At 43.9% G+C, this 26,295-nt stretch overlaps 2 protein-coding genes and 1 pseudogene across 2 annotated transcripts; 2 read left to right on the top strand and 1 right to left on the bottom strand.

The window, feature by feature from the left end:
• The first annotated feature begins 7,195 nt into the window (after positions 1–7,195).
• Positions 7,196–8,218, top strand: LOC106891910 (olfactory receptor 5V1-like). Its single transcript, XM_014948739.1, has one exon. It carries the CDS (start codon positions 7,226–7,228, stop codon positions 8,216–8,218), a length of 993 nt encoding a protein of 330 aa, XP_014804225.1. The 5' UTR covers positions 7,196–7,225.
• Positions 8,219–13,058: 4,840 nt separating this feature from the next.
• On the top strand, positions 13,059–13,994 carry LOC106891909 (annotated as a pseudogene).
• Positions 13,995–19,727: 5,733 nt separating this feature from the next.
• On the bottom strand, positions 19,728–20,669 carry LOC106892027 (olfactory receptor 2G3-like). Its single transcript, XM_014948894.1, has one exon. It carries the CDS (start codon positions 20,667–20,669, stop codon positions 19,728–19,730), a length of 942 nt encoding a protein of 313 aa, XP_014804380.1.
• Between the last annotated feature and the right edge of the window lie 5,626 nt (positions 20,670–26,295).

The following is a 26,295-nucleotide window of genomic DNA, read 5'->3' as shown; positions in this document are numbered from 1 at the left end:
TAAGCTCTTCTGCTATGTAGTGTCAGCCCCTATTACCTGTATCCGCACAGTGATATTGGCCTGCAAAGGGCTCATTGGCCTCCCTGTAGACAGAGAAACTTGGTGTATCCACTCTAAATTGTTTCTCAGCACTCATATTGCTTTCTGCTGAACTTAATACCAGAAGTAGTAAATCTAAGAATGTTTTTTTAAAAGAGGAAGAGCTGTGGCAAATGCATAAGGGGGGGAAAAAGTGAAGTTTAAGTGGTTGATCTGTAAAGAATTCTATGTTTATGTCTGTCACACAGTTGGCTGCAGCTGGTTCAGCTACCTGGACGTGTAGGGTCCTTCACCTCCAGGTGGCAAAGACACCAAAGTGGGCAGGATTAACATGCTGGGAACAATGAGAAGAGACCTTTTGGGTGGTGAGTGGGTGGATTCTTAAGAAATGCGTGTCCAAGTTGAGTGATTCTTCTTCTTGATGGTGTTTTAGTTTGGATCACTGAGAACTCAAGACTTGGTCTTCTCTCTGTCATGCTCCATGGCATGAGGTTGTGGAGCAAAAGCCATGGATCTTAAAACTAGAAAGGATGCTGCTGCTTGTCTGTGGAAGCTGTGGGACCTGGATGTTCTGTGGGATGTAGATGCCACATGTCCTCTAGGGCAAGTGCCTGCTATTTCCTCTGCTGCTCTATGAGGAAACACAATGCAGACCATTGCATGTGTGGATTTGAAATAATTGCTCTGACTTTGACAATGAAGCCACATGTAAATTCCATACAGTCTTGAGGACCCTGTGTCTCAAGACAAGCAATTTAATCTAATTGATTTGTGTCTTCAGGAAACAGCTTGGGATGATTTTTAATAAGGCCTCAGTAGATGCTGTTAAAAAGTTGGTGGCTGACAAATTGCAATGGTGCAACGTGGGGAGGGAGTTTAAAAGTGTGTGTAAATTGGCTCCACTGTGCATCATTAAAGATGCACTAAAGATCTGAAGTTCTTTCTCTCCTGGAAATTAGCAGCTCTTGGTGCTTACCCTCAGGTTTGATTATTGCCCTAACCTAGGGGACCATGAAAGACTGGCTCAAAGGGGGAAAAAAATATCTGTTGAAAACTGGTGAGACTTCCATAATGCTTTTGTGAAATCCCATGAAAACTGAAGAGATCCTGGTCTAATAAAATTTGTTATGGGTCAAGCAGAGCTCTCTGCATTGCGCTGTTGGGGGCACAGCTTTAAAACTGCTTGGATTGGGCTGGTTTCATATATCTCTGTTCTGTGGGGAGACACACTGCAGGCTGATGAATCTGGTCTTCACAGCAAAAACTAAACTCAGAAGTGGTTCTTGGCAAAGATAAGGCTAAATCAGAACTCTCCCAGGGCTCTTGCTCTCTAGGCCTCTTCTGACTGCTTCTCCTTGCCAGAAACCTGGGCAAAGAGGGCACAAAGTTCTGAATAAAATCCCATATTTACATTTAGAGGAGAGGATGTTGTCAGGGAATCTGACAGTGAGTAGGGAGCTCATCTGGACAGTGAGTGCCAGTGTGGAATTTTTCCCTTGTTAAACATAAAGACAGCAGAATTATCTCAAATGAGCTGCTCCCCTTGGCTGAAACACAAATGGTCATCAGAGAAAAAGGAGCATTTTCAGCAGCCAAGTCTGAAATCAGTCTGGGCTCAGGATAAGCTTTCTTAGATGGAGAGCTCAGAACTTGACAAAGCTCAGTAATCCCATGATTGGCCAAAATCAAGTCACTTTGGTTGTGTTTATGCTAGGGGTGGTCCTGACACCAAAAAAAAAAAAGGGGGTGGGTAACAAAGCTGCTCTCCAACTGCTGGTGTGCTGTGTCTCTGAGTTCAGAGATGTGGCCAACACTTTTGGTTTAAACTGTCAGGGACTGGTAGACCTGGGAGCCCTCTAATCCAGTGTATCATAGAATCACATGGGGTTGGAAGTGACCTCTGGAGATCATCCAGTCCAACCCCCCCACCAGAGCGGATCTACCTACAGCAGGTCCCACAGGAACGTGTCCAGGTGGGTTTGAATGTCTCCAGAGAAGGAGACTCCACCACCTCTCTGGGCAGCCTCTGCCAGGGCTCTGCCACCCTCACAGGAAAGAAGTTCCTCCTCAAGTTTAGGTGGAACTCCTTATATTCAAGTTTGTGCCCATTTCCTCTTGTCCTGTCCCTGGGCACCACTGAGAAAAAACCAGCCCCATCTTCCTGATACCCACCCTTTCAGTATTTGTGTGCATTAATTAGATCTCCCCTCAGCCTTCTCTTCTCCAGACTAAAAAGACCCAAGTCCCTCAGCCTCTCCTCGTAGGAGACATGTACCAGGCCCTTAATCATCTTTGTGGCCCTTTGCTGTACCCTCTCCAGCAGTATCATCACCTGTTGCATGTCTGTATTCTGCCAATAGATGCTGAGATTTTTTTGTTGTCTTGTTTTTTTTGGGGGGGGAATTACTATTTTATTGTAAAATATAATGTAAAAACTGACTTTACAGCATGCATCCCCAGCTAGGGGTTTCCTATGGAGGCCACAGCAAAATGAGCAAGTTGAGTTGTAGTAAGTGACTTTGAATGACTGAGCTGTTGGGGTGAATAAGATACATAATGAGCTTTCACTGTACCACATACACCAGCAGCTTAGGGGTCTGTGACAGCAACACTGGGGGGATTTATGCCATCCAAGGATCTCCAGGCTGCTTTGAGGTATTACAAGTGGAGGTGTTTTACCTGGAAATTTTGATTATTTTTTTTTTTAACCCTGAGGCAGAATATCCTTTCTACAGACAACATGTCACATGTGGAGGCATTTGGGCATAAGGCCTATTTTTTTTCCTGTGCATTATTTGGCTTCAAGCTGCAACAGGGTAGGTTTAGACTGGACTTGTTCAAGAGCTGTTTAGATGTGGTGCTGGGGGATATGGTGTAGGGGAGAACTTTGTAGATTAGGGTTGATGGTTGGACTCGATGATCCCAATGGTCTTTTCCAACCTGAATGATTCTATGATTTCAGAGCTGCTGCAATTACTGCAAGTGGATTGAATATTTCAGTATCTAGTGCATGAAGAGGTTAATAAGGTTATTCATAGGAAGCATTTATTTATGTAAGAATCACTAGGCCTTGGCAAGCATAAGGTGAATACAACAGATTTATTTAGAATCATAGAATGGTTAAATATGGAAGGGACCTTAAAGACCATGCAGTCCCACCCCCCTGCCCTGGGCAGGGACACCTCCCACCAGACCAGGTTGCTCAAAGCCCCATCCAGCCTGGCCTTGAACCCCTCCAGGGATGGGGCAGCCACAGCTTCTCTGGGCAACCTGGGCCAGGCTCTCATCACCCTCTCAGACAAGAATTTCTTTCTAGTATCTAATCTAAGTCTTCCCTCTTTCAATTTAAAACCATTACCCCTTGTCCTGTTGCTACACTACCTGATATTTATTTTTATATAGACTTATAGTTTTATGTAAGAGCTTTATATATAGGTTTTTTATGAGCTATTTAAATATATTTATAAAATAACAGCATGACAGGCACATCTGAGGAAGCTTTTGGTAACTGTTGATGACTTTCATGAGAGCTTAAAGACTTTGCGTGTGGCAAACTATTGGCATGTATCGTTCACGGGCATTATAATCCTGGGGGTTCAGCTTTTGTAGTGTTGGGCTAATGATGTCACAAATAACCAGGCTTGTAATTTAATGAGGTTAGATTAGGCTAAAAGCATATCTTGATCACATCCTGATGTTGTACAAAGGTTGGATTATCAGCACTGGGATTTAGATGTAAAATCTCAGAATAAAAAATACTGAAAGCGAATAGGAAGTCAGTAGTGGCACACCATCTCTTGACAATAGTTTGGCAGGATTTTGAGTATCTCCAGAGAAGGATACTCCACAACCTCTCTGGGCAGCTGTGGCACCATCAAAGTAAAAAAGTTTTTCCCCATGTTGAGATGGAACTTCTCTGTTCCAGTTTGTACCCTTTGCCCCTTGTCCTGTTGCTGGACTCCACTGCGAACAGTTTGGCTCCATCGTCTTGATGCCCACCCTTTAGATATTGATAACTATTGATCAGTCTTCTCTTCTCCAGGCTGAATAGCCCCAGGTCCATCAGCCTTTCTTCATCAGAGAGATGCTCCAGTCCCTTCACCATCTTCACAGCAATGGACTTTGAAGCCACGGATACTTTTCATGAGGTATTGCCCTCTTGTGGCTCTTCAAGGAGAAGATGGGTCACTGATGGTGGAAGTGGCATGAAGACTGTTTTGGGAGATGGAAGGCACAGCCCTAGTTCTTCCCACAGCTGTGGATGAGATTGTCCTCTTTTTATATCTCTTTCTAGCATCTCCGCTAATTATAAAATGATTAGATCTGTTCTTTGTTGCACAACTTCACAGGAAGTACAATGCCTGATGGTCCTGGAGCAAGGGCAGCACACAAAGATCTGGACCATGTGGATTTACTCCAGCCACAGGTCCTACACAGCCATGGAGGGAGAGGTCTGGGCTTTGTAATCCTTGAAGAACTCCAATTTATCATCCGATACATACTCAGAAGTCTTAATTTTGTAAGAGTCACACACTGTAAACAGTAAACGAGCTTTGAGAAGGACTGAAAACAGCACTATTCATGTTAATAATCAGGAAATTATGGGCAGGTGAAACTAGGACAGATGTGTTCCTATCCCTGTACATCAGGTGGGAAGTGGTGCTCCCATAAATGAATGTATGACACATGGATACTTTCTGGATCCAGAAGGGGAATTTTTGTTAGCTCTTCAAAGCAGTGCTGGTAACTTCTGTTCCTTCTTATGCCAGGGTACACATCTGCTTCAAGGGGTGCATGGATTTCATGAGTGGTTTATCTCCTGTCACTTCTGTAGGGGGCACACTAATCACAGAATCTTCTAGGTTGGAAGGGACCTTAAAGATCATCTTGTCCAACCGTCAACCTGACTGACAAAAATAGACACCCACACAACAAACAAGGAGCATCATCACTAAACCAGACCTCCCAGCACTACATCAACCCGGCTTTTGAACACCTCCAGGGATGGGGCCTCAACCACCTCCCTGGGCAGCCCATTCCAATGGCTGAGAACACTTTCAGTGAAAAAGTTTTTCCTAATATCCAGCCTGAACCTCCCCTGGTGCAACTTGAGGCCATTTCCTCTTGTCCTGTCGCCTGTGACTTGAGAAAAGAGACCAATCCCCATCTAATTTAAAAGGTTGCTCCTGTATGAGAATTAGAGGTTGCCCATAAAATCACCGTGGGAGGCATTTACACTGGCACATAGTGCTGTGTTGGCTGTCACCACTGCCCTTGTCTAAGGTATGCTCTTCCACAGAGTAGCTGTTGCCCCAATATGTGTAAGTGATAGACTTCAAGCTCCAGAGCAAGACAAACTGGTTTGAAAACAACCTGTGATCAAGTGATTTGAAGGCTGTGGTTTAACTTAAAGAAATCAGAGCACTGGACTCCTGCGAGATGTGAAACTTCAGTAACCTGGAATGGCACCTGAGGAGGGCTGGCAGGACCTAGGGAGAAGGATGCCATCTATTTCTTTTTCCTGGGAGCATTCTCAAATATTGAGCCACAGCCCTTTAAAAATGTCCTAGAATATGGAAATCACAGGAATCAAAGGATTCAGGGTGAAGAAACAGTTTATGACATTTCTAGCTCCCACTGAGTCTTTGACAATATCCTGAAAAAGCCTCCTACATGCAATAAAGGCAACATCCCAGAAAGCTTCAGAGACACTCCTCCCCAGATACAGCCTCATATGTTTATAAATCCTCATTAAAGACCAGAGGTGCTTACTCTTGCAGCCACCCTGGCAGTTTTGCTGGTGCTTGTGGACATCTGTGTGAATATTCCTGTGCTGCTAAATGTGGACCTACCGCTTCCTTAATAGACTGATGTTCCTGAGTCTACAGAGAAAGAATTTTTCTGTCCTATGTAGATATTCTAATTGGATGTAGAAAGAAGAAAAAGGATAGTCCCATTTCCTGGAGATACAGACCACTATCTATTTCCAGTAGTTAATTCCTTGTACCAGTGAGTATTTCTGTGTGAAGTTTCTGTTGTATTTCACCTGAAGAAGTTCCTCATTTTAAGAACAAGTGATGCTGGGATGTCAACAACCATGTGCCTTTTATTTCTGCTGACTAAAATATTTCTTATGGCAGTTTAAGCTCTGATGTTGGTCCCTTTCAAGCTGGGACAAAGCTTCTGTGAGAACTTGAGATGACAGATGAGCATGTCTCAGATGGGAAACCATAGTCCCCTATTTAATTTGTGTTTTGTATCCCTTAAAAAGGAGAATGTGTTACAATATTCACACCATCTCATAATCCTGCTCTAATCTGCAAGCAAGGAGGTGTTTGTGCCAAACTTTGCTTTATCTCTCTCATATGGGGCCACTATGTAAATCATTTCCATAAGTACTGAGTTCTGCTCAAGGAAGCAATGAGGGTAGATAGAGAGATCCTTCAATGCTAAGTCTTCCTAGAATTCTTGAAATTGTGAAAAGGGGAGGGAAATCCAGCTAGATCCTAAAAGTACTAATACTGTTCTGGAAAACTATAAGGTAAAATTTATAGAAAGGAGGGATGTCTTTGATTGGACACTAGATTATATCTATTTTTTTTACACTACTGGGAAAAAAAAATGCATCTGGGGTGTACTACCTGGCTGTTGATGGCTGGGGATTTATTTCTTCTGTGATAGCATTAAAGATCTTTTTTTTTTTTTTTTTAAAGCTCCAGCTAGTAATCTAGACCCCTTTGGTGATATTAGTACAGCTAAATGATTTATGCTGAGAGGATTTCTAGAGATCTGTACTTCATCACCACCTTGCTCAGAGTGCAGATACCTTCAAAGCCCATTCAGGTTGCTCAGGGCTGTGTCCAGCCAAGCTGACCACCACAGGGGAGGCCTCTTTATCTTCAACTTCCAGCTCTTCAGTCTGAGAAGATGGCTTGCAAGAATTCAACTTGTTTGTTTAATCACTGCCAAGCTTAATACCTATATTTTTGCTGTTTACATTGGGGATATGTGAGTAAAATTTAGACTTTGAGTGTGGCAATGCAGACTTGCAAGTGTTTTTGAACTGAAAAACAGACCAAAACAAATCATGCCCTTTGGAAGGGAGATGCAATTTTGAGTAAGTTACCATTTCTTCTTTCTTTCAGGTACATACTCCTCTGCAATCATTTCTACCACGAAAGATAAGATGCAGAGGGTCAACCTATCAACGGTGTCCGAATTTGTTCTTGTGGGCCTTTCTGATGCTCCGGAAGTCCGTTTTCTTCTCTTTGTGCTGTTCTTGATTATTTATTTGGCCACCATGGCAGGCAACATCACAATCCTGATTGCCATGTGCACAGACATGCGTCTGCACAACCCCATGTACTTCTTCCTTGGCAACTTATCCTTGCTGGATATCTTGTGTCCCACTATCACTGTGCCGAAGATGCTGGAGGCCTTGTTGCTGGAGAAAAAAGTGATTTCATTCACAGGTTGCATGCTCCAGCTCTTCTTCCTCATTGACGTTGTTGGCACGGAGATCTTCCTCTTGGCTGTGATGGCCTATGACCGTTACGTTGCGATATGTCATCCACTGCAGTACATGAATATTGTGAGTCTGAAACTGTGTGCTCACCTCGCCATTGGCACCTGGGTAGTAGGATTTTTTAATTCTCTCTTGCACACATCTTTGGTTTTTACACTTGTTTTTTGTGGTCCCAATGAAGTTGACCAATACTACTGTGATATTCCCCCTGTGCTGGCCCTCTCTTGCTCGCCTACCTACAGTAGGGAACTGGTGACCCTCCTCATTGCTGGGGTCCTGGGAAGCGGTGCCTTTGTGGTCACTCTGGTCTCATATCTCTATATCCTGGTGGCCATCCTGTCCATGAGCTCTTCTGAGAGCAGGCACAAAGCTTTCTCCACTTGTGGGTCTCACTTAACAGTGGTGTGCCTCTTCTACGGGACCACCATTTGCACGTACGTACGGCCTTCCTCCACCTACTCACCTCACCAGGATAGGATTGTTTCCATGCTCTATGGAACCCTCACTCCCCTGCTGAACCCCATAATCTACACTCTGAGGAACAAAGAAGTTAAATGTGCCCTGAGAAGACTCATCATTCAGGTCAGAACTGCTTTAAGGAGACAACATTTCTCTCAGTCTCTGGCATCTTCTAGAGCCCCAGCAGTTGGGTAGGCACCGCAGTTTGTGACTGGTCTTCTCTAACTTTAGCCATCTAAAAACTGGAATCAAAACCCCTCGTCTGGGCTCCCTCTAAGTCAAGAGGGAGGGGTATGTACCTCCAGAAGGCCAACTGGATGGCACAGTTTTAGGTCATCACAGGAGAAGATGACTTCAGCTGGTAATATTTTTCTCCACTGAGCAGAGAGGAAGCTTAGATGAGAGCCTCAGCCTTAGACATGGGAGTTGGATGCATATCTTAGAGCATGAATGCTGGGAATTGGTACCATATGCACCTTTAGATACACATTCTTCTATTGTAAAACATCTTAGTGCTTCTTATTGACTGCATTGCTCCTGCAGAACGTGTAAGCACCTCCTTTGTGGGAGATTGACTGGAAGGAAGTCTCCTTTGCCATCCTTCAGGGTCACCAGTCTGGGTGTGTTTTCAGTGTGCCAAGAATCCAGCTGCAACATCTGCAGTGCCACCAGGCACAATCTGGCCATGGGTCGCACCATGTGTCTCAAAAAATCAGTCTGCCAGGGTGCAAATCAACTCCCGTAAACTAGAGATGTCAACTATGCTGATCTCTGTCCATTAGAGAGCTTTCTCAGACTCCTCTTTGCCATGGGGAGAAAGGGGGGCTTTGCAGTCACTGGATTGTAGGGGTTAGAAGGGACCTTTAGAGAACATCTAGTCCAACCCCCTGCCAAAGCGGGGTCATTTAGAGCAGGCTGGACAGGAATGCATCCAAGTGAGCTTTGAATGTCTCCAGAGAAGGAGACTCCATACCATCTCTGTGCAGCCTGTTCCAGGACCCCTTGCAATAAAGATTTTCCTCAAGTTCCTCTGTTCCAGTCAAGGACTTTGTGACCATTCCTCTGGTTCTTCTCCGTCTTGGTAGAATGAAGAAAAGTTCTCAGAGGATGCTGTAGGTCTGTGTGAGTCCCCAACTAGGCAGAGTGCTTCATTCCAGGCAAAAAGTGAAGGTGTGGCTGACCACAAGGTGGTGGAAACGGCTGTGCAGAGAGAGGGAGGGCTGTGCAGACTCTGCCTCTTGTGGCTACAAACTTGTGGGTGTATCTTGGTTACGGGGCTCTGGGCTGGGGTGATAAACTCCTCCAGCTTGAGGTGGACCTCAGGCTCTGTTAAAGGGCTGTGCCATGTCATGCTGTTGTGCCTGGTGCTAAATAACCCATGTGGCTGTGTTGTTTGCACACTACGCCTTACTAAAAACCAACTGTGGAGGATGTCTGTCCAAGTGGCCATTTTTTTGTGGTTGCTGCCTTGGTGTAAAGGGTAAGATAATGACTTCCCTGTGGGGACTTGGATCTTAGTGGCAACAAATGCACATTCTTAATATTAAACCAGTGGAAATAATTACAGCTTCATCCATTCTCAGCTGTTGCTCGTGTTGACAATGGGTTCAAAACTCAACTGTAATGACCAAAAACCTTTTCCTTGGGATAATACATTCTTTTTTTTCTGGGATTTTATTTTGTGTGTGTGGTTTTGCTTTTAAAAGTATATTTCACCAACTTCAGAAAATGCATGTTGGCTGTTGGACCACACATGATGTATTTCCCTCTAACAATCACAAAAACAGAAAAGTGAGACTATAATAACAAACTGATTACTGTAATTTGATTTGCTTTTTCTTTAATAAATACCACTTTATCAAAAAAATGCAGTACAAACAGAAGTACATTTAACCTAACTTTCTGTTGCAATGATAAACACTGATTTCCCTAAACTGACCCATTAATAAAGAGTCACTAGTTTATTCTCCAGAAACAAAGGAAGGAAAAGTTCTCCTGATCTAAGTCCTTCTCCAAAAATGCTTTTTCTTGTGCTTATTTTTTTCTAGCTAAGTTAAGTAGGCCAGCAAATTTTCTTATCCTCTGCACGTATTATTTCTGATGTTTTCACCACTTCCCCAAACATGAACTTCAGAGAGAAATCCCTGCAGGATGCCCTTGGGGAGATCTCACTCCAGGTGCCCTAGAGAGACTAGGATGGTTTATCCTATGACCATGCGACATCATTCTGGTTTCATAAAGACCAACAGAGCCAGTTCTTTGACTTTGGCACCATAATTGCTGAGTGTGGGTCTGCAAATAACATGGGAGGCCTGTGAGATAAGAGAGGGTAGGTGAATTTGTGATACAAAGTCATGCTGCATGGGTAGGTGTTGACTGTCCTCATGAATCTCTGTTAACAACTATGTGGTGGCTGCATGCGTGGACAAAATCTTCCATCAACACCTGCCTGATGGTCCCACCTGCCCGTAGTTTCACTGGGATGGAGGAGAACTATGAAAAACTGCAGAAGCTCTGATGCAAGGTAGGAAAATTATGGGTCTTATTAAGAGACTAGTGATAAAGAATGCAGTGAAGACAAAAGAAGAGGAAAATGACAATGCACGTCAAGTAACTCTTACAAGTGAATTCACAAGGAATTTGAATATCACAATAGATAATAAACGCAACAAATAAGGATTCTTAGTTTACTGCTGTGTTTAAATCACAGGGCGAAAATTAGCTTTTCTCAAGTTTGTCGTTTAGCCTTGTCCATGGCCCATCTTCAAGTTGAAGGGTGGAAAAATTGCTCACTGTTATGATTCAGTTTTGAAAGTCTGTCTGAATCAATAAATGGCATAAGAGTCTGAAGTTTCAATTCTGGCTGAACACTGTGGAGGACTCGAATGTCTATGAACAGGAAGAGGAACTGAAGGAAGTTTTAAATCATAATTGTTGGAAATACCTATTCAGGTGTCAATATCTGGCATTGATCATCATTCTCAAAATAACAGGGATCTCAGAAAAGAGAACATGTACAGAGAAAAGGCAGTCTGCAGACACAATCCTCAAGTGCATTTCACTGCGTCACCCCCAGGAGCTGCAGGAGAAGAGACATGAACGAATGAATAAAAGAATAAAGATGACAATGGCAACGTGTAAGAAGGAATTTTAGTGACTGGTGAGATTGGATACCCCAAATCTCGTGTGCTGCCCTTGCCCACCCAACAGCACAACCATCCCTGGGTTCATCACACCCAGCTTAGATCAGAGGATAAATGGAGAAACAGGGCTTTGTAGGTACCTGTAGGCAGCAGGAGATGACCGTTGCTGCTGCAGATGGTGCAGGCAATATTTGACACCAACATAAAATTACCAAAGAGTGTAGCTTTCTCTCCTTGGCCTGGCTGCTCCATCCTCTGGCTTGTTTGCCCCTTATTGTCCTTGCTTAGTCTGGCCCTTAGGTCTATACTTTAGGTCATTAATTCCTTTGCCATATGCACAGATCTTTTTCTTCTTGGGAATCTCAACCTAAATTTAGACACCCAAACTTCATAAGCATAGCTCCACGCTGTCTGTCTACCCTCTCACTAAATGCAAGAAGCCAACAAGTTAAAATTGACCTTAAACATCCGAGAGCTTTTCCAGATGGATAGAATGGCCTTGTGGAAGTGCCTGACTCCAGTCCAAGCAAGGATATTTTCTGATAATGATATCAAGAGCTTCTTGATAAAGACATTAGTGGGAGTGAAAGATGAGGATTGGATCATGCACCGAGTTGGAGGAGCATGTTGGCACTCTATTGGAACATCCTTTCTGAAAATGGGAGCTAAAGGTATGTCTTAGTCTACTGAAAGGGGGTTTGGAAGGTGTAAAATTGTAGGTAATTTTGAAGCTATTTGAGGAAGGTTGAATGATGAAAACTTCTTTATAGAGGAGTAATATGTCATTCTGTAAAAGTGCTGAGATTAGTCTCACTTGATTGATCCCAGAAATTTCTGATTAGGTATGTTTAACCAAATATGTATTGTTTGACTACCATTGGTTCTGGATTTTTAATGTGTTGTATGTATTCTAGATATCTGCTTGAGCAGTTTTACATCAGTTATGCGAAAGAGACCAAAATCCTGAACTGGAAAGGAAATAGTGAAGGGAAAATTTGCCTTCAGATTTACCCGCTTTGGCAGTCTTTGGTCAAAATGTTAAAAGTGAAAGTGGCAACTTTCAGGGGTTATGTTGCATGCATGATGGTCTGCAGGGAGACAGCTGGGGTTGATATCTTCTCCCTTTCACCTCTACAGTGCAAGTGTCAACATCTGAACAGGTCATCCTCAGAGGTACCTTCAGAAGCTGAGTTCTCTTATCCCAAGCAAAATGGTTCCTAATAGGTCAGAAAAGCCAATTTTGTATGTTGTCTGGGAGGCTAGACAGCTCATTTACAGCTGTGTATAGCGTGGTCATCCAAAGCAAGTTGGATCTTACTTCTAACGACTAAGGAATCAATGCCAGAAGGAAAGACTACACCTCGCCTCTGGATGGATAAAACGATACCAGTTCTTAGACTAAAAAGTACAGACATTATCCCACAGGATGATAAATTCCAAGTCTTTGTGATGGGACCTTGTGTTAACTGTAGCCTTAAGATATTTGAGATGAACTAGATGTTTGAAATATAGGAAAAATCATCAGTGTGAACAAGGTTACGTGTTTGCAGCTGTGGACAGGATATTTATGAAACATTCCATGTGCCCCCCAAAAAATCCCTGTGCATGTATAGGACTTGATACCAGAAGGGAATCATAAGCCAAGGGAGAGGTTGTGACAAACTGCTTTCTGTAAAGAAAAAAAAAAATTAAAAAAATCTAAGAACTGCTGATGTTTCTTCCAGAGATGGCACTGTCATTGCAAGGAAAAAATCAGCAGTTCTTCCATTTTTTTCTTTTCCATTTAAATTCAATGGCGGTGTCAGCTTTTTACGTTGGTGTTTATGAAGTGGAAATTGCATCAGGATCTTTTTCACCCTCTTCCCTCCACGTCTCTCTGCAGTGATGTAAGAATGGCTGATGAGAACTGCACCGAGGTGACCTGGGTCACCTTCTTGGGACTCACGGAGCACCCACAGCTGAAGCCCATCCTCTTCACCCTCTTCCTGGGCACCTAAGTGCTGACGTTAGTGGGGAACCTCGGCCTGATCGCTCTGATCAGGGTCAGCCCCCAGCTTCACACCCCCATGTACTTTTTCCTCAGCAACTTGTCCTTCTTAGACGCTTGCTACTCCTCCACCATCACCCCCAAAATGCTGCTGGACCTTCCAACAAAAACCAAAGCCATTTCTTTTGCTGGCTGCCTTACGCAGTTTTATTTCTATGCTGTTTTTGCCACAGCTGAGGCTTACCTGCTGACCGCCATGGCCTATGACCGCTATGTGGCCATCTCCAAGCCCCTGCTCTATCAGGTTGTCATGTCTCATGGTGTCTGCATGAGCCTGGTCGCCGTGTCCTACATTGCAGGGCTGCTGAATGCCATCGTGCACACAAGCGCCCTTCTCCGTCTGTCCTTCTGTGGTCCTCTGATCATCAACAACTTTTACTGCGATGGGCCACCACTGCTCGTTGCAGCCTCCACTGACACGCGTCTCAATCAGGGTTTAATGTTTGTGTTTGTGGGTTTCAACTTGATGACCACCAACCTGTTCATTGTCACCTCCTACGCCCGCATCGGGGTGGCGGTGGCCAGGATGGGCTCTGCTGCAGGCCGGCGCAAGGCCTGCTCCACCTGCGCCTCCCACCTGGCAGCCATCCTCGTTTTCTACGTGTCTGCTACCTTCAATTACATGCAACCCAGTTCATCAAACTCGCTGGAAAGCAAGAAAATCGCTTCCATCTTTTACACCATTGTAACCCCCATGCTGAACCCCATGATCTACAGCCTGAGGAACAAGGAGGTGAAGCAGGCCCTGACCAGTTTCATCAGGAGGAAAACGTACTGCTGAAAGAAATCTCATTTTATACTGTTTTCCTCTTTTTTTCTCTAAGGAGAATGTTTCATGCAGGTCTCTGAGACGGTTGCCTCCAAAACCATTTGGAACCTCATATGTTAGGGTTGAAAAATTGTTCTGGTCTCAAACTGTGCCCACTGACATAAGACTTGTCTCTAGTACAAAGTTCTTGCCCAGTTACTCTACCTTCCTTGTGATAATCATGATGCCGCTGGGCAAAACAAGGTAAAAAGTAAGTCTATGGGTAAAGAGGCAGTCACGGTCCAGTTCTTCACTCAGAATCACAGGATGGCAGGGGTTTGATGGGACCTCTGGAGATGGCCTTGTCCAAGCACCTGCTCAAAGCCAGGTCAAACGGAGAGGCTGCAGAGGCACATGTCCAATCTGAATATTTTTAGGATGGAGAGCCCTCAACCTCTCTGGGTTTTCAGTGCTTGGTCACCTTTACAGGAATAAAGGTTTTCTTTGCATTTAAATGGAGTTTCCTGTATTTCAATTTGTCTTCTCACTGGGCACCACTGAGAATACTCCCCCCACAACAGGTATTTACACCTACTGAGAAGTTCCCCCCCAAGCCCTCTCTTCTCCAGGCTGAACTATCTGAGCTGGCTGCTGGTATGAGATGTTCTAGTCCCTTAACCCCCTTCCCTGATCCCATTCCAGCATGTCCTTGTCTTGCCCTGAGAAGCTGAGAGCTGGACACAGTACCCCAGGTGTGGTCTTGTCGACTTGACCTCCTGGCAATGCTTTGCCTGATGCAGCCCAGGAGGCTTTTGACCTTCTTTGCCACAAGGGTTGGCTCATGGTCAGCCTGGTGTCCAACTGGACATCCAGGTCCTTCTCTGCCCAGTTCCTTCACAGCTGGACACACTCCAGCCTTTACTGGTGCCTGGGGTTATTCCTCCTTGGTGTTTCCCTTCATTGAACTCCATGAGGCTCCTCTTGACCCATTTCTCCAGCCTTTCCAGGTATCTCCAAGGGGCAGCACAACCATCTGGTGTACCAGCCACTCATCCCAATTCTGTGTCATCATCTGGGACCTTGCTGAGGGCGTAGAAGCTGGAATTCCTGTCAAAATATTTGCGGCAACTTAGAACCATCACCTTTTTTTGGTTAACCAGAACTATGTGGGGTTTTTTTCCACTTTTGTTTGATTTTTCCATTTTGTCTGACTGCAAACCACATTTCCAGGATGCTTGGTGCATACACTGAGTGAGCGTGAACTTTAATGTGTAGTACCGAATGAAGAATACTTTAAAAGCCATGATAAAATATAAAATTTTATTAATTCTGAACAAAATTATGTTCTGTATCTGAATATTTGTAGGCTGAATCATAAAATATTGCACTGACTGACTTGTGGACCACCGCCGGCCTCCAGGATAGTAACTGTTCAACTTCATACGCTTGAACTGAATATACTTTTCTGTATATATAAAGAACACGCTAAATCAGCTGTTCAAATTCATTTTTTTGAGCTGATCATTACATTTTCTCCTCTAGATTATATTAAGAGCCAGAGGCACTTTTTCCATGTGCTGAGTTCAGTGCAGAATATGAAACAGCAATCGAATCCAAAACCTGGGTCTCGGAGCAAGCAGAAGTTAATGCTTTTTATTACCCCTGTGCACGGCTTTATATGTAGATAAGCTGAATTTCACCACCTGTCCTATTGCTCAGCCTCTCCTCATGTGTGACCCCACCGAGAGCACCTCAGGGTGCAGACCCTGCCTTGTGAACTCCCCCACGCCTGCCGAGAAGTTGGCCTTGTGCAGGGGAAGGAGATGGAGGGTAAGTGTCGAGACAAGCCTTGGGTGGGTGGGTGCAGATCAAGCCATGCTTTTACTGATAGAGCTGGCTATGGAGGAGACCACCACCTCAGGCAGCAGAAAGCAACTGAGAACCACCAGCGCAGATAGCATCCATCAATTGGGGTAGTTCATGTGGGTCAGGACCATGATGCCCCATTCCTGGAGGTGTTCAAGGCCAGGCTGGATGGAGCTTTGAGCAACCTGGTCTGGTGGGATGTGTCCCTGCCCCATGGGACACCAGGAACTAGATGACCTTGAAGATCCTTTCCAACCCGAACCATTGTATGATTCTGTGATGGCAACAACAGGCCATAGTGGCCCTGATCAGCTTCACCTGGTGTTTTCTTGCCTGGCCACGTGCACACTCACCCCTTCCACTGGACTAGTACCCTCCATTTTAGGGGACCTTCCCTGCACAGATGTGTCTGATTTCATCTGTCTCCTAGATGGACCTTGGACCTGTGCTGTAGATAGTTTTATTCCCAAATGGACAACTGTACCTACATTGTAGCTCATCTCCAGCCACATCTCCTTTTGCTTCTAACTGGACCCCCTGGATGAACCCTGATTCTGGTTCCTCATCTGCCATAGCTCTGGCTGTTGATGGACCCCCATGTGATGTCCCAAGCACTTGTTGCAAGGGGCTGAGTGGCTTCTGCCAACGAGAAGCTGTTGGCCAGGGGCAGCTTCTCTCTCAGCAGCTTGGTGGTGTGATGCACAGATCTGTTACCTTTCAAACTCCAGTGGTAACTCCTGTACCAACCAAGTGGAGGACTGGAAAGGTGTATGCCAACCCATAAACTCTCCAACCACCAACTTCAGGCTGTGTGGAGTAGTTGTGACAAACTATACTGCTTGAGAAGTGCTCATTGCCTTTAACAAAGAGGAAAGTTTTCTTCTCAGTGTCTGTGAAGTTGTCCCCCCCGGGGGCTTGTTAGGAAGAATGAGGCAGGTTTACTATGAGCTTTCTAAGAAGCTTTCAAGATCATTAGAGGTTTCTTCACCACACCCAGAAGGGCTTGTTAAGCTGATGACTCCTGGGTGGCTGGCCCCCAGGGGATTCCTTGTTTTGGGAAGGGGAGGAGTGCAATTTGTGATGGAAATAGACTTAATGACTTAGCTGATGTTTAGCAGTTCAGGCCTGCTGAGAGGCTTCCAGTGGGTCATGGCATGACTATGGCCTCCACCTTCTGCTAGACAAGATGTCCTATTTAGTTTTGTTAAGAGGTCAAGAAATTGCCTGTTCTCTCTACATATAAGTTGATATGCATTTCTTTGCCCTCACTAATGAGATACTTTGTCCTTGCCTTATCTTCCCTCTCCAGCAGTTCCCTGTCCTTCTGGAACTGGGGAGCCCAGAACTGGTCCCAGTGCTCCAGATGGGGCCTCCCCAGGGCAGAGCAGAGGGGCAGGATGACCTCCCTCCACCTGCTGCTCACTCTCTCCCTGATGCCCCCCAGGATGCCATTGGCCTTCTTGGCCACCAAGACCCATTGCTGGCTCCTGGGCATCCTGTTGTCCACCAGGACTCCCAGGTCTTTCTTCTCAGAGGTGCTCTCAAGCCCCAACCTGTACGGGTGAAGGGGGTTATTTCTCCCCTATTAATCTCACCTATTAACGGTTGGTTGTTTTGTGTTGGAACACATCAAAGGCAGAGTGTGCACCATGAAATTGTAATTACAAATTTGTGTACCTGGAACAACTGTTATTTCCAGGCGTGTTGTTAAACCCGTCGTGCTGGGTGGTGTGGGGTGGGGAGAAAGTCTTCACACACCTGTAAGGTTACAGCACCACTTGCACCTATGAAAGCTGAAATTCATCCTCCCTACCTCTGGTAGCCTAAAAACTAATCGTTTAGAATAATCTTAAATCAGGTGTCTAAACCCTAGTTTTCCTGAACAGACAAAGAGGCAGAAACATGAAACAAGCACCAAATTGCAGATGCCTGTAACAGCCTATGTGTATTTTACGTTTTTTCAAGTGTATTATTCAAGTAAATAGATTTCATTACCTCCCTTTTCTGCAAAAAAAAAAAAAAAAAAAAAAAAAAAAATTTAAGGTGAAAATTGCTGTAACAGCCTATGTGTATTTTACGTTTTTTCAAGTGTATTATTCAAGTAAATAGATTTCATTACCTCCCTTTTCTGAAAAAAAAAAAAAAAAAAAAGCAAGCAATATTAAGGTGAGAATTGCTTTCCTACTCTTCCATTCACCCATGAATCAGTCAGACGGTGTATTGTCCTGGCAGCAGTTTGGATTTGGTACCCCCTCCTTCATTATGGCTGTAGAATTTGGGCAGCTTTCCCTCAGTCTGACGCTGGCCGTGAATGAGTAGGTTTGTCCCACAATTCAGGACCCAACAAGGCATCTGTTCCACACCTGCGTCTGGCAAACACATGAGATGATTCTCATCTTTGGAGATCAGAAAGTCGTCCTGATTTAGTTTTCCTGATGCCTTCCTTAGGGTTTCTGGTGACGGTTATGTGACAGGCAGAAGGAAAAAGAGACAAGGATGGAGGGTATTTCTTAGAGCAGAACAGTTTGGACTACAAAAATTAAAGGGGAAAGACAAGATTTTGGCTTTAAAGATGCTCTGTCTGCTTCGGCAGCACGTGTCTTAGGCGTCACAGGGATCTGTTCTTACTTTCTTTTCATACATTGGTTTATTTAGACTTTGAAATCCATTGGAGAAGGGCTTTCTGTGGGTTTCTCTAGGCTTGAATTGAATTATTCCATCTAACTTTAGTCATCACAATATGTCTACGTAAGGAAGGTCAGTCAGTGTCTGTAGAGGTGTTCTCCCTCTGTAGTCAGTGAGGGATTCTGATATGAAAATGGAATTACAATGGATCCAACAATCTGGATCCAAGAGCATCCACCAGATTTTGGCTGTAATGTCACTGAGTAGCAAATAAACCCCCACCACAGAATGGAGGACGCAGAGCCATCCCTGGCTGAGAGAACCAGTGGGTGGGGAGCAAACCCACCCTTGTTGCATGAAGGTGAGTACAAAGCACATCTCTAAAAAGTTAATTTAATTGTCCGTAAGTTCAGGAACTCTAGAGTACTCTTCATCTTGCCTGGGTTACTTAAAACCTAAGCATCTGTCTTGTGTTACAGAAAGAAAACCCCTCTCCATGATTCATTTCTGATCAAATCAGAAAACAAAACAATCTACTGCCAGCTGCCCTGAAGAGAAAATAAAACCGAAGGATCTTGGCCCATGAGGGGCTGGAGTTGGACTGAAATGCAGCAGGAATTAGGAAGGGGCAGAATTTATTGACAGAGGAAGCAAAGTGAGTTATGGAAACGGGGTTGAGAAAATGTTCACAGGAGAAGGGGATAAGTATTAGTTGCCAACAACTGTCCCCTTTACGGAGAAGATGGACCTTTTGTTGGCAAACTGACATAACAGAGGTTGAGAGATCATCAGGTCTGAAGAGAAATCCCAATAGCTGATCATGTTTGCTACAAGAAAACATCTATTTGCTCTAAAATTAATTACAGAACCCTTCAGAAGCAAAATTAATTTTAAGCTTTATATAAAGCACTTAATTTTTCTCACAGTTCTTTAACTATTTTTTTCTTTCTTCTTACTTTTTTTTTTCTTTCTTGTCCTGATGCTATTGGCATTTTCCACTTCTATTTTAAATGAATTGTTGGAGCGAGGCAGGCTGAAGTCCCAATGTCTTTTTTTTTAGCCTCTGGGTTTTAGGCCAAATCCCAAATGTTATTTAGGAAGTTATTTGCAAGCAAGGTCTTTTTGTTTAGGTGCTATTGAATTTAGCATATTTATGATTTCCACTCAGTCTTTGCAAAACAAGTCTTGGACAATTGTAGGTGGAGAAATAATCACGTTTGGGTATTGTTTCCACTCACAGAACTAAACGCAACACTACCAATTCCTGAAAATCCCTTAAATAAACAGGGATTTGGGTCTTTTCATTGCCCTTCTCAGGGCACTCTTCATGTCCTTGTTCCTAAGGCTGTAGATGAGGGGGTTCAGCATCGGGGCTACAACGGTGTAAAACACTGCAATCACTTTGTCCCTGTCCTGGGGAGGCCTTGATTTAGGATTCACGTACATGCAGATGGATGTCCCATAGAACATGATGACCACCGTCAGGTGGGACCCACAGGTGGAGAAAGCCTTGGATTTCAGATGTGCAGACTGAATCTTCAAGATGGCAGAAAGGATGTAGGCGTAGGAGGTGATGATCAGAAGAAAGGGGGTGAAGATTATGAGGATGCTGAAGATGAAGATGACCAATGCCATGAGGGCAGTGTTGGCGCAGGCCAAGGCCAGCACTGCTAGCACTTCACAGAAGTAATGGTTCAAGATGTCAGGCCCGCAGAAGGGCAGCTGCAAGGTGAGGCTACTGATGACCATGGAGCTCAGCAGGCTGCTGGTCCAGGAGGCCACCACCATGTGGGTGCAAAGCTTCTTGTTCATGACAGTGGTATAGAGCAAGGGGTGACATATTGCCACGTACCGATCGTAAGCCATGACCCCAAGCAGGAGACACTCTGTCATGCCAAAAGCCACACAGAAATACATCTGAACAACACATCCAGAGAAGGAGATGGTCCTCTTCTTGGTCAAGAGGTTCACCAGCGTCTGGGGGATGTTAGTGGAGATGTAGCAGATGTCTAAAAAGGACAGGTTGGCAAGGAAAAAGTACATGGGTAAGTGCAACTGGCAATCAGCTCTGATCACTGCAATGATGGCGATGTTCCCAGCCAATGTGAACAGATAAAAAACCAGGAACACTACAAAAAGAACAGTCTGTGTCCGTGGCTGGGAGGAAAGGCCTTGAAAGATGAATTCTGTCACTACACTTTGGTTTCCTCTTGCCATTATTGCTCCAGTGGTTTAACTGTCAAGATAAGAAATAGGTACAAGGTCAACTCCAATCTGTTGCAAGTGTAAGAAGAGCTTCTATTTCTCTCTGAAGGGGAGAGAATCTGCTGTAGAAAATAATGTAGCAGACACAACATACCATCCACTGTATATTGTGTGTTATGGTGACCAGAGAAAAGAGAAAATGTTGAGAAAGTTTTCTAATGGTACATTTAGCTGAGCCCATGTTCCTGTTGGCTGTGGTCTAATTACACAGACTTGCAGAATCACAGAATCACCTAGGTTGGAAGGGACCTTTAAGATCATCTAGTCCAACCATCAAGCTGACTCTGGCAAAAAAAAAACACCACCACCACCAAAAATCCCAACATTAAACCATATTCACGAGCACCATGTCAACTCATGTTTTGAGTATGTCCAGGGATGGTGCCTCAACCACTTCCCTGGGCAGCCCATTCCAATACTTGATAACCCTTTCAGTGAAGAAATTTTTCATTAACAGAAGAATGCCTAATTTATACACATTTTAATGCCCAACAGAGTTACTATCCTTCTTAGAAAATAAAAGTTCAATGTTAGATCAAAAGATCATGTGTTAAAATCCCAGTTCTAGATATCCTTTCTTAACATGGGAAGAAACACGAAACAGACTTTGGAGTGAAACTTCAGGCACTCTCATTATGAAACAGAACTACTCTTTTGGGACAAATATCTACAGTCCTGTCTCCTTTTCCTGCAATAAAGCCAAAATTCAGCACACAGACCACATCTAACAAATATGTCCAGTCGCCTTAACGTATATCTAGGATCTTATGGCGCTCTCATCACTGTAGCTTCTACTGTTCATGTCCTGTCTTTACACAAGTCTTTACTATGAAAAGAAAGTTTTGGAGTAGTATATGGTCACAGTTGCTGGATCCTCAGTCTTCGTGCAGTAAAAGGAGAGTAGCAGAACAGCCAAATTAATAACACTGTGGAAGGCACTAATAAACATCACTTGATACACTGCGGGGTATCAGAGACATCTGAAGGCGGCTGCCCCATTTGATGCTCCTGGAATGAAAATGGGACAAATGGACAGGTCACACAAGGATGTCTCAATCTCTATGTGTGACCTGTCTGCTACGGGAAAGGCTGAACAAATTATTTGGATGCCTGGTTGATACAGTCGATGGACTCTAAAGGGCGATTCAGATGACTGGCTAGGAGGTGACAACTTCAGCTATCTCAACTTCTCAGCTGTTCCTGAGAACCTGAGCAGCCTTCTGGACTGAGCCTTGACACCTGGTTTATTCCTCACTCGTGACAGAATTATAGCTGTATAACTTACAGATAAATGCTTCTATGTAGATGCTTAAATCTGATGCCTTAACCTGAAACTGAATCCTATCCTGTGTTTTTAAGACCAAGCAGACACTCGCAGCCTGAAATAGCAATTATGCTGTCAAGGAAAAGTACTGCAAAATGAAGCATCTCTCTAAAACAGAAACTCTTCTGGAAGGGAGGTTAGGAAATAATCCTAAAAAGCTCAATTCAAGGAGGCAGTTTTGTCTCAGCCCAAGATTAGTGTCTCTCTCTGCATTAGCTTGTACCTTCTCTCAGGTAGGTGAGATGGTTGAGCCATCACCCCAGTCAATACAACTGGAGGGCTCTGTCTCCACCACAGCCTAGAGAGCCCAGAGTGCTCAGCACCCATCTCCTAGTCAGCAAAGGGTCCATCCCTCCAGAAAGGAAAGATTAAGGTGCTGAAGCATCCACACCTCTTGCCATTTTGGGTACATTGTGGTATCTGAGACATCTGTGTGGGACAAGCACGTATGATAAAAGAGATGCAGAAGACTTGTGTCAACTGTATGTATGAACTAGCTTTTCACTGGCACCTCTGCAAGTCTGGCTATCAGCTCACATGTAAACACCTAAATTCAGTGAGATGGGTCTGGTCCCATCAGACGAGATAGGGGTTGGACTAGATGATCTCCAGAGGTCCCTTCCAACCTCTGCTGTTCAGTGATTCGGTGATCTCTGACATTTAATGAGATTAATCCAATTCTTATTCAAGAAATGAACTCTGTGGCCTCTATCAGTTATGATGTCAACTATAAGAACCTGAGTAATATGAAATGCAGCATCTTAAGATGTAGAACTTGAGAGACATCTTTCTTTCATCTAAGTACATACATGCACAATCATTTTAAAGCCTGTGCCAACATAAACAGCTACACTCAACTTCTGATTCTGTTCAGGCATTTATAATTTACATAACTGCACTTCGTAGGCAAAGAACAGTTCAATTTTGCCTTCAATAAGCCAGTTGTGGTAACGTTTTGATGAATATCATACCACATTAAAAAACATCCTTCAGGATCTGAAAACTGGGAGTGAGAAGGGAAATTTACTCTAGCTATAGCATAAATAACTAGAGTGGGATTCTCCCTAGGATTTAGTTTTCTAAATACTTTGGAGTATATGAGACCAGGTGGCTCATGAGAAGCTCCATGGCCTTGAGAACTGTGCTTCTAGATCATTCACCCACTTCTGAAAATCATCTCCTTGTATTACTGACATCAGTAGATATCACAAGCTCTGAACTTTACATCTTGAGATTTCAAAGCAATTTGAAGGATGAGAGTCAGTTATATTTTAGAGATGAGAAAAAGTAGGCAAAAAATAAGGTAAGTGCTTTGCTCAAGGTTAGGAGAGGTTTCTTAGACAAGCCACTATCTTATCATGGCATATCGATCAGCAGCAACAGACATGCCTTGGACCTTATATAAATTCTCATATAGACTAAAATACCTTGAAATCATCCAGATATATCTTTGTTCAAGGTTTGTAAAATTAAAGAACGCTTTTTCTCTACCTGAAAATGTCCAATCTGCAAGAAGGTTGAAACTCATCCAGCAATAGGAATACTGATAGCGGAATACGCAGCCACCCCTCGCCCAGGCTCCAGAAATGTTGGGTATTTGTGGGCAAGAAATAAATGCCAAGTGGCTTAGTCCTTTACAAAGACTTAGCTCATTCGAAGTGATAGGAAAGTAGTGGAAAAATTCAAGTCACATTTCAAAATTTCCCCTTTGAGACACCATAACCAATTTTAAATGCCAATGGGAAGTGGTCCCAGAGGTAGCATTGCAATTACTCCTTGTAAGAACAAGCCCAAGTATAATTTTAAGTATTTAAGTCATAAACAACCGTAGTTTCGGTAAAAGTTTTTTAAAAATGCCTGTTCAAAACTTGGTGAATCGTAGGCTCCAATTCAAATCTTAAGAGACCAAATATTTTAATTGGTTTGTGGGATTTTGAGAGTATTGTCTAAACATGGGACTTTATCCAGTTATTTCTAATTTGAGCCAAATTATTTCTGTGAGGGTGAAACACACCAATACTCCAGTTTCGGCCTGAACACATCAGCAGATGCAGAATCTGATACATCACGTAAGGTGATACCCTCCTCAGATGTCCAAAAATTAGTTATTTAGGTCTAAACTACTAACTTTCTGTATAGTTAACAGCAGAAAATAACCATTTTCAGAGCACAAGGGAAACAACGCTTCCTCCATATTCAGTGCAGAGAAATCAGCATTTCCAGAGAGCGATTGATCTCAGTGTTTGGAAAGAGGAGGATAAATACCTACATTTGGTGAAATTACTTCCCAAGGGCTGGGAAGGCAGTGGTGGAATGGATAGCCTGGATAATTTCCCCTCACACCAGGTATTTATCTCTTTCCCATCTGCCTGGACCCAAGACAGACACCTCAAGGAGAAGGAATTGCACTGGATTTGGCAAATGTGGGGTTTCAGCTGCTTGAGTGGCAAAAATTCGGACTCCGTGACTGGGTTTGTGTCATGACACATTTTTAATGAGGTTTCAGCGCTGGATGAGGTGTGCCAAAGGTTCAACCAAACTTTTGGAGGCCTGAGGGGAAGTAAGATGTCCCTTTGCTCACTTTGGACCTTCTTCCTTAGGAGTATGAGCGTCTTCAGCCAGGATAAAGAGGAGCACTCATCTCTGAGGAGAGGACATCAGCTGTAACCCCCTCCTGGAGCTTGGTGCTCATCCAAAGTGTTCCTCAAAACCGAGACATGTTCTTTTCTTTTCTTGTGCCCAATAGCCTACAACACTAGAAAGAGGGAGCTCTGTCACACAGCTGTGATTTTCTTTGCCAGAGCTGTAAAAAAACCACTAAATAACAGGGAAGGATGAAAATATACCCGTCCAGTTTCTGATACTCTTTCTCTGAATACCTATTTTTGGCTGCTGTCAGAAATTGATACCCTTGGGCTGACTCTCTCTCACCGTGGAGCTATTCCCATCTTCCTACCAGCGGGGCTGCTGTTGGAACAGCAACGTGGGAGTACACACACCGAGCAGCCAGCTGGAACGGGCAGAAAAATGTGGGCAGGCTCTGTTTGGCGATCTTTTTTAATACTGCTGCTTCAGGAGAATCTCTGGTCTCTCCCTGCAGTTGCTCGCTCGCATCTCTACAAACACAGTCTTCACTGACATGCTCTTTTGCACCGGGATGTTGGGAGGGGAAGATGAATTTCTGGAATGAGTTCCCTCCTGATTGTATAAAGCCGTTCCCGCAAATGAATAAAATATGGGGGATTCCAAATAAAGTGGAGAAAAATCCCCCGTGTCAATGAAATCCCCATGGTAATCAACATCTGTGCATTCGTACTTTGTGTATGCCACTGAGAACCAGACTTGCCCTGTGTGCAAATCTGGCTCATCTCATATAACCAGTGAGGGATGGAAATGGCTCATTTTCATGTGTATATTCATAAAGATAAAGGATTCCTGAAATTCTTGATGGGCCTTCAAAAAAATTTCATGTGCCTTATTGCTATTGAACTTCCAATTGAAACCTCGACAAAGATGTTGGTTACAGAAAGTGGCTGAATATTTTGCTAAGATATTTGCAAAGGTATTTTGAATATTTTGCTAAGATACCTTGTTTCCTCCAAGTGGGCTGTTTTCCATTGAAAGCCTTTTTTACTCTCTTAAATACTTGTGAGATGAGCTGTTGAGACGCAGTGTGATCCATACAGCCAACAGAAACACTGAGAGCCAGGAGATTAAAGATTAGAATTTAACTATCATTCATGTCAGACCGCACGTGCTCACACACATGTCTTTAATCCCTTGGTGGCACTTCATAGAATCATCACAGAGTAGCCCAGGTGGGAAGGGACCTTGGAAAACCATCTGGTCCAACCTTTCGTGGCAAAGGGAACCTAGATGAGATTACCTCACACCCCGTCCAACTGCATCTTGAAATCCTCCAGTGGTGGAGACTCCACCACGTCCCTGAGGAGGTTGTTCCAGTGAACAATTGTTCTTACTGTAAAAAATTTCTGTCTTACATTGAGATGAAACCCCTCCTGGTGCAACCTGTACCTATCGCCCCTTGTCTTCTCCATATGGCTCCTTATGAAGAGAGGGCCTTGGCCCTCTTTGGAGCCACCCTCTAAGTACTTTGTGTCTTCATATATTGGAAAATAGATTTCCTCTACTTGGGAAGCTGTGGATTCTTGAAAACTTACTGTCAGGTAAAGCTTGTATTTCAGCTGATTCAGAACACGAGGTTTATGTTTAGTTCTTTCAATTTGGAAAGCA

Source organism: Calidris pugnax, unplaced genomic scaffold, assembly GCF_001431845.1.
Source record: "Calidris pugnax isolate Ruff unplaced genomic scaffold, ASM143184v1 scaffold107, whole genome shotgun sequence".
NCBI classification, from domain to species: Eukaryota; Metazoa; Chordata; class Aves; order Charadriiformes; family Scolopacidae; genus Calidris; species Calidris pugnax.
The sequence above is the reverse complement of the archived record's forward strand: the minus strand, read 5'-3'. Positions and strand labels throughout refer to the sequence as shown.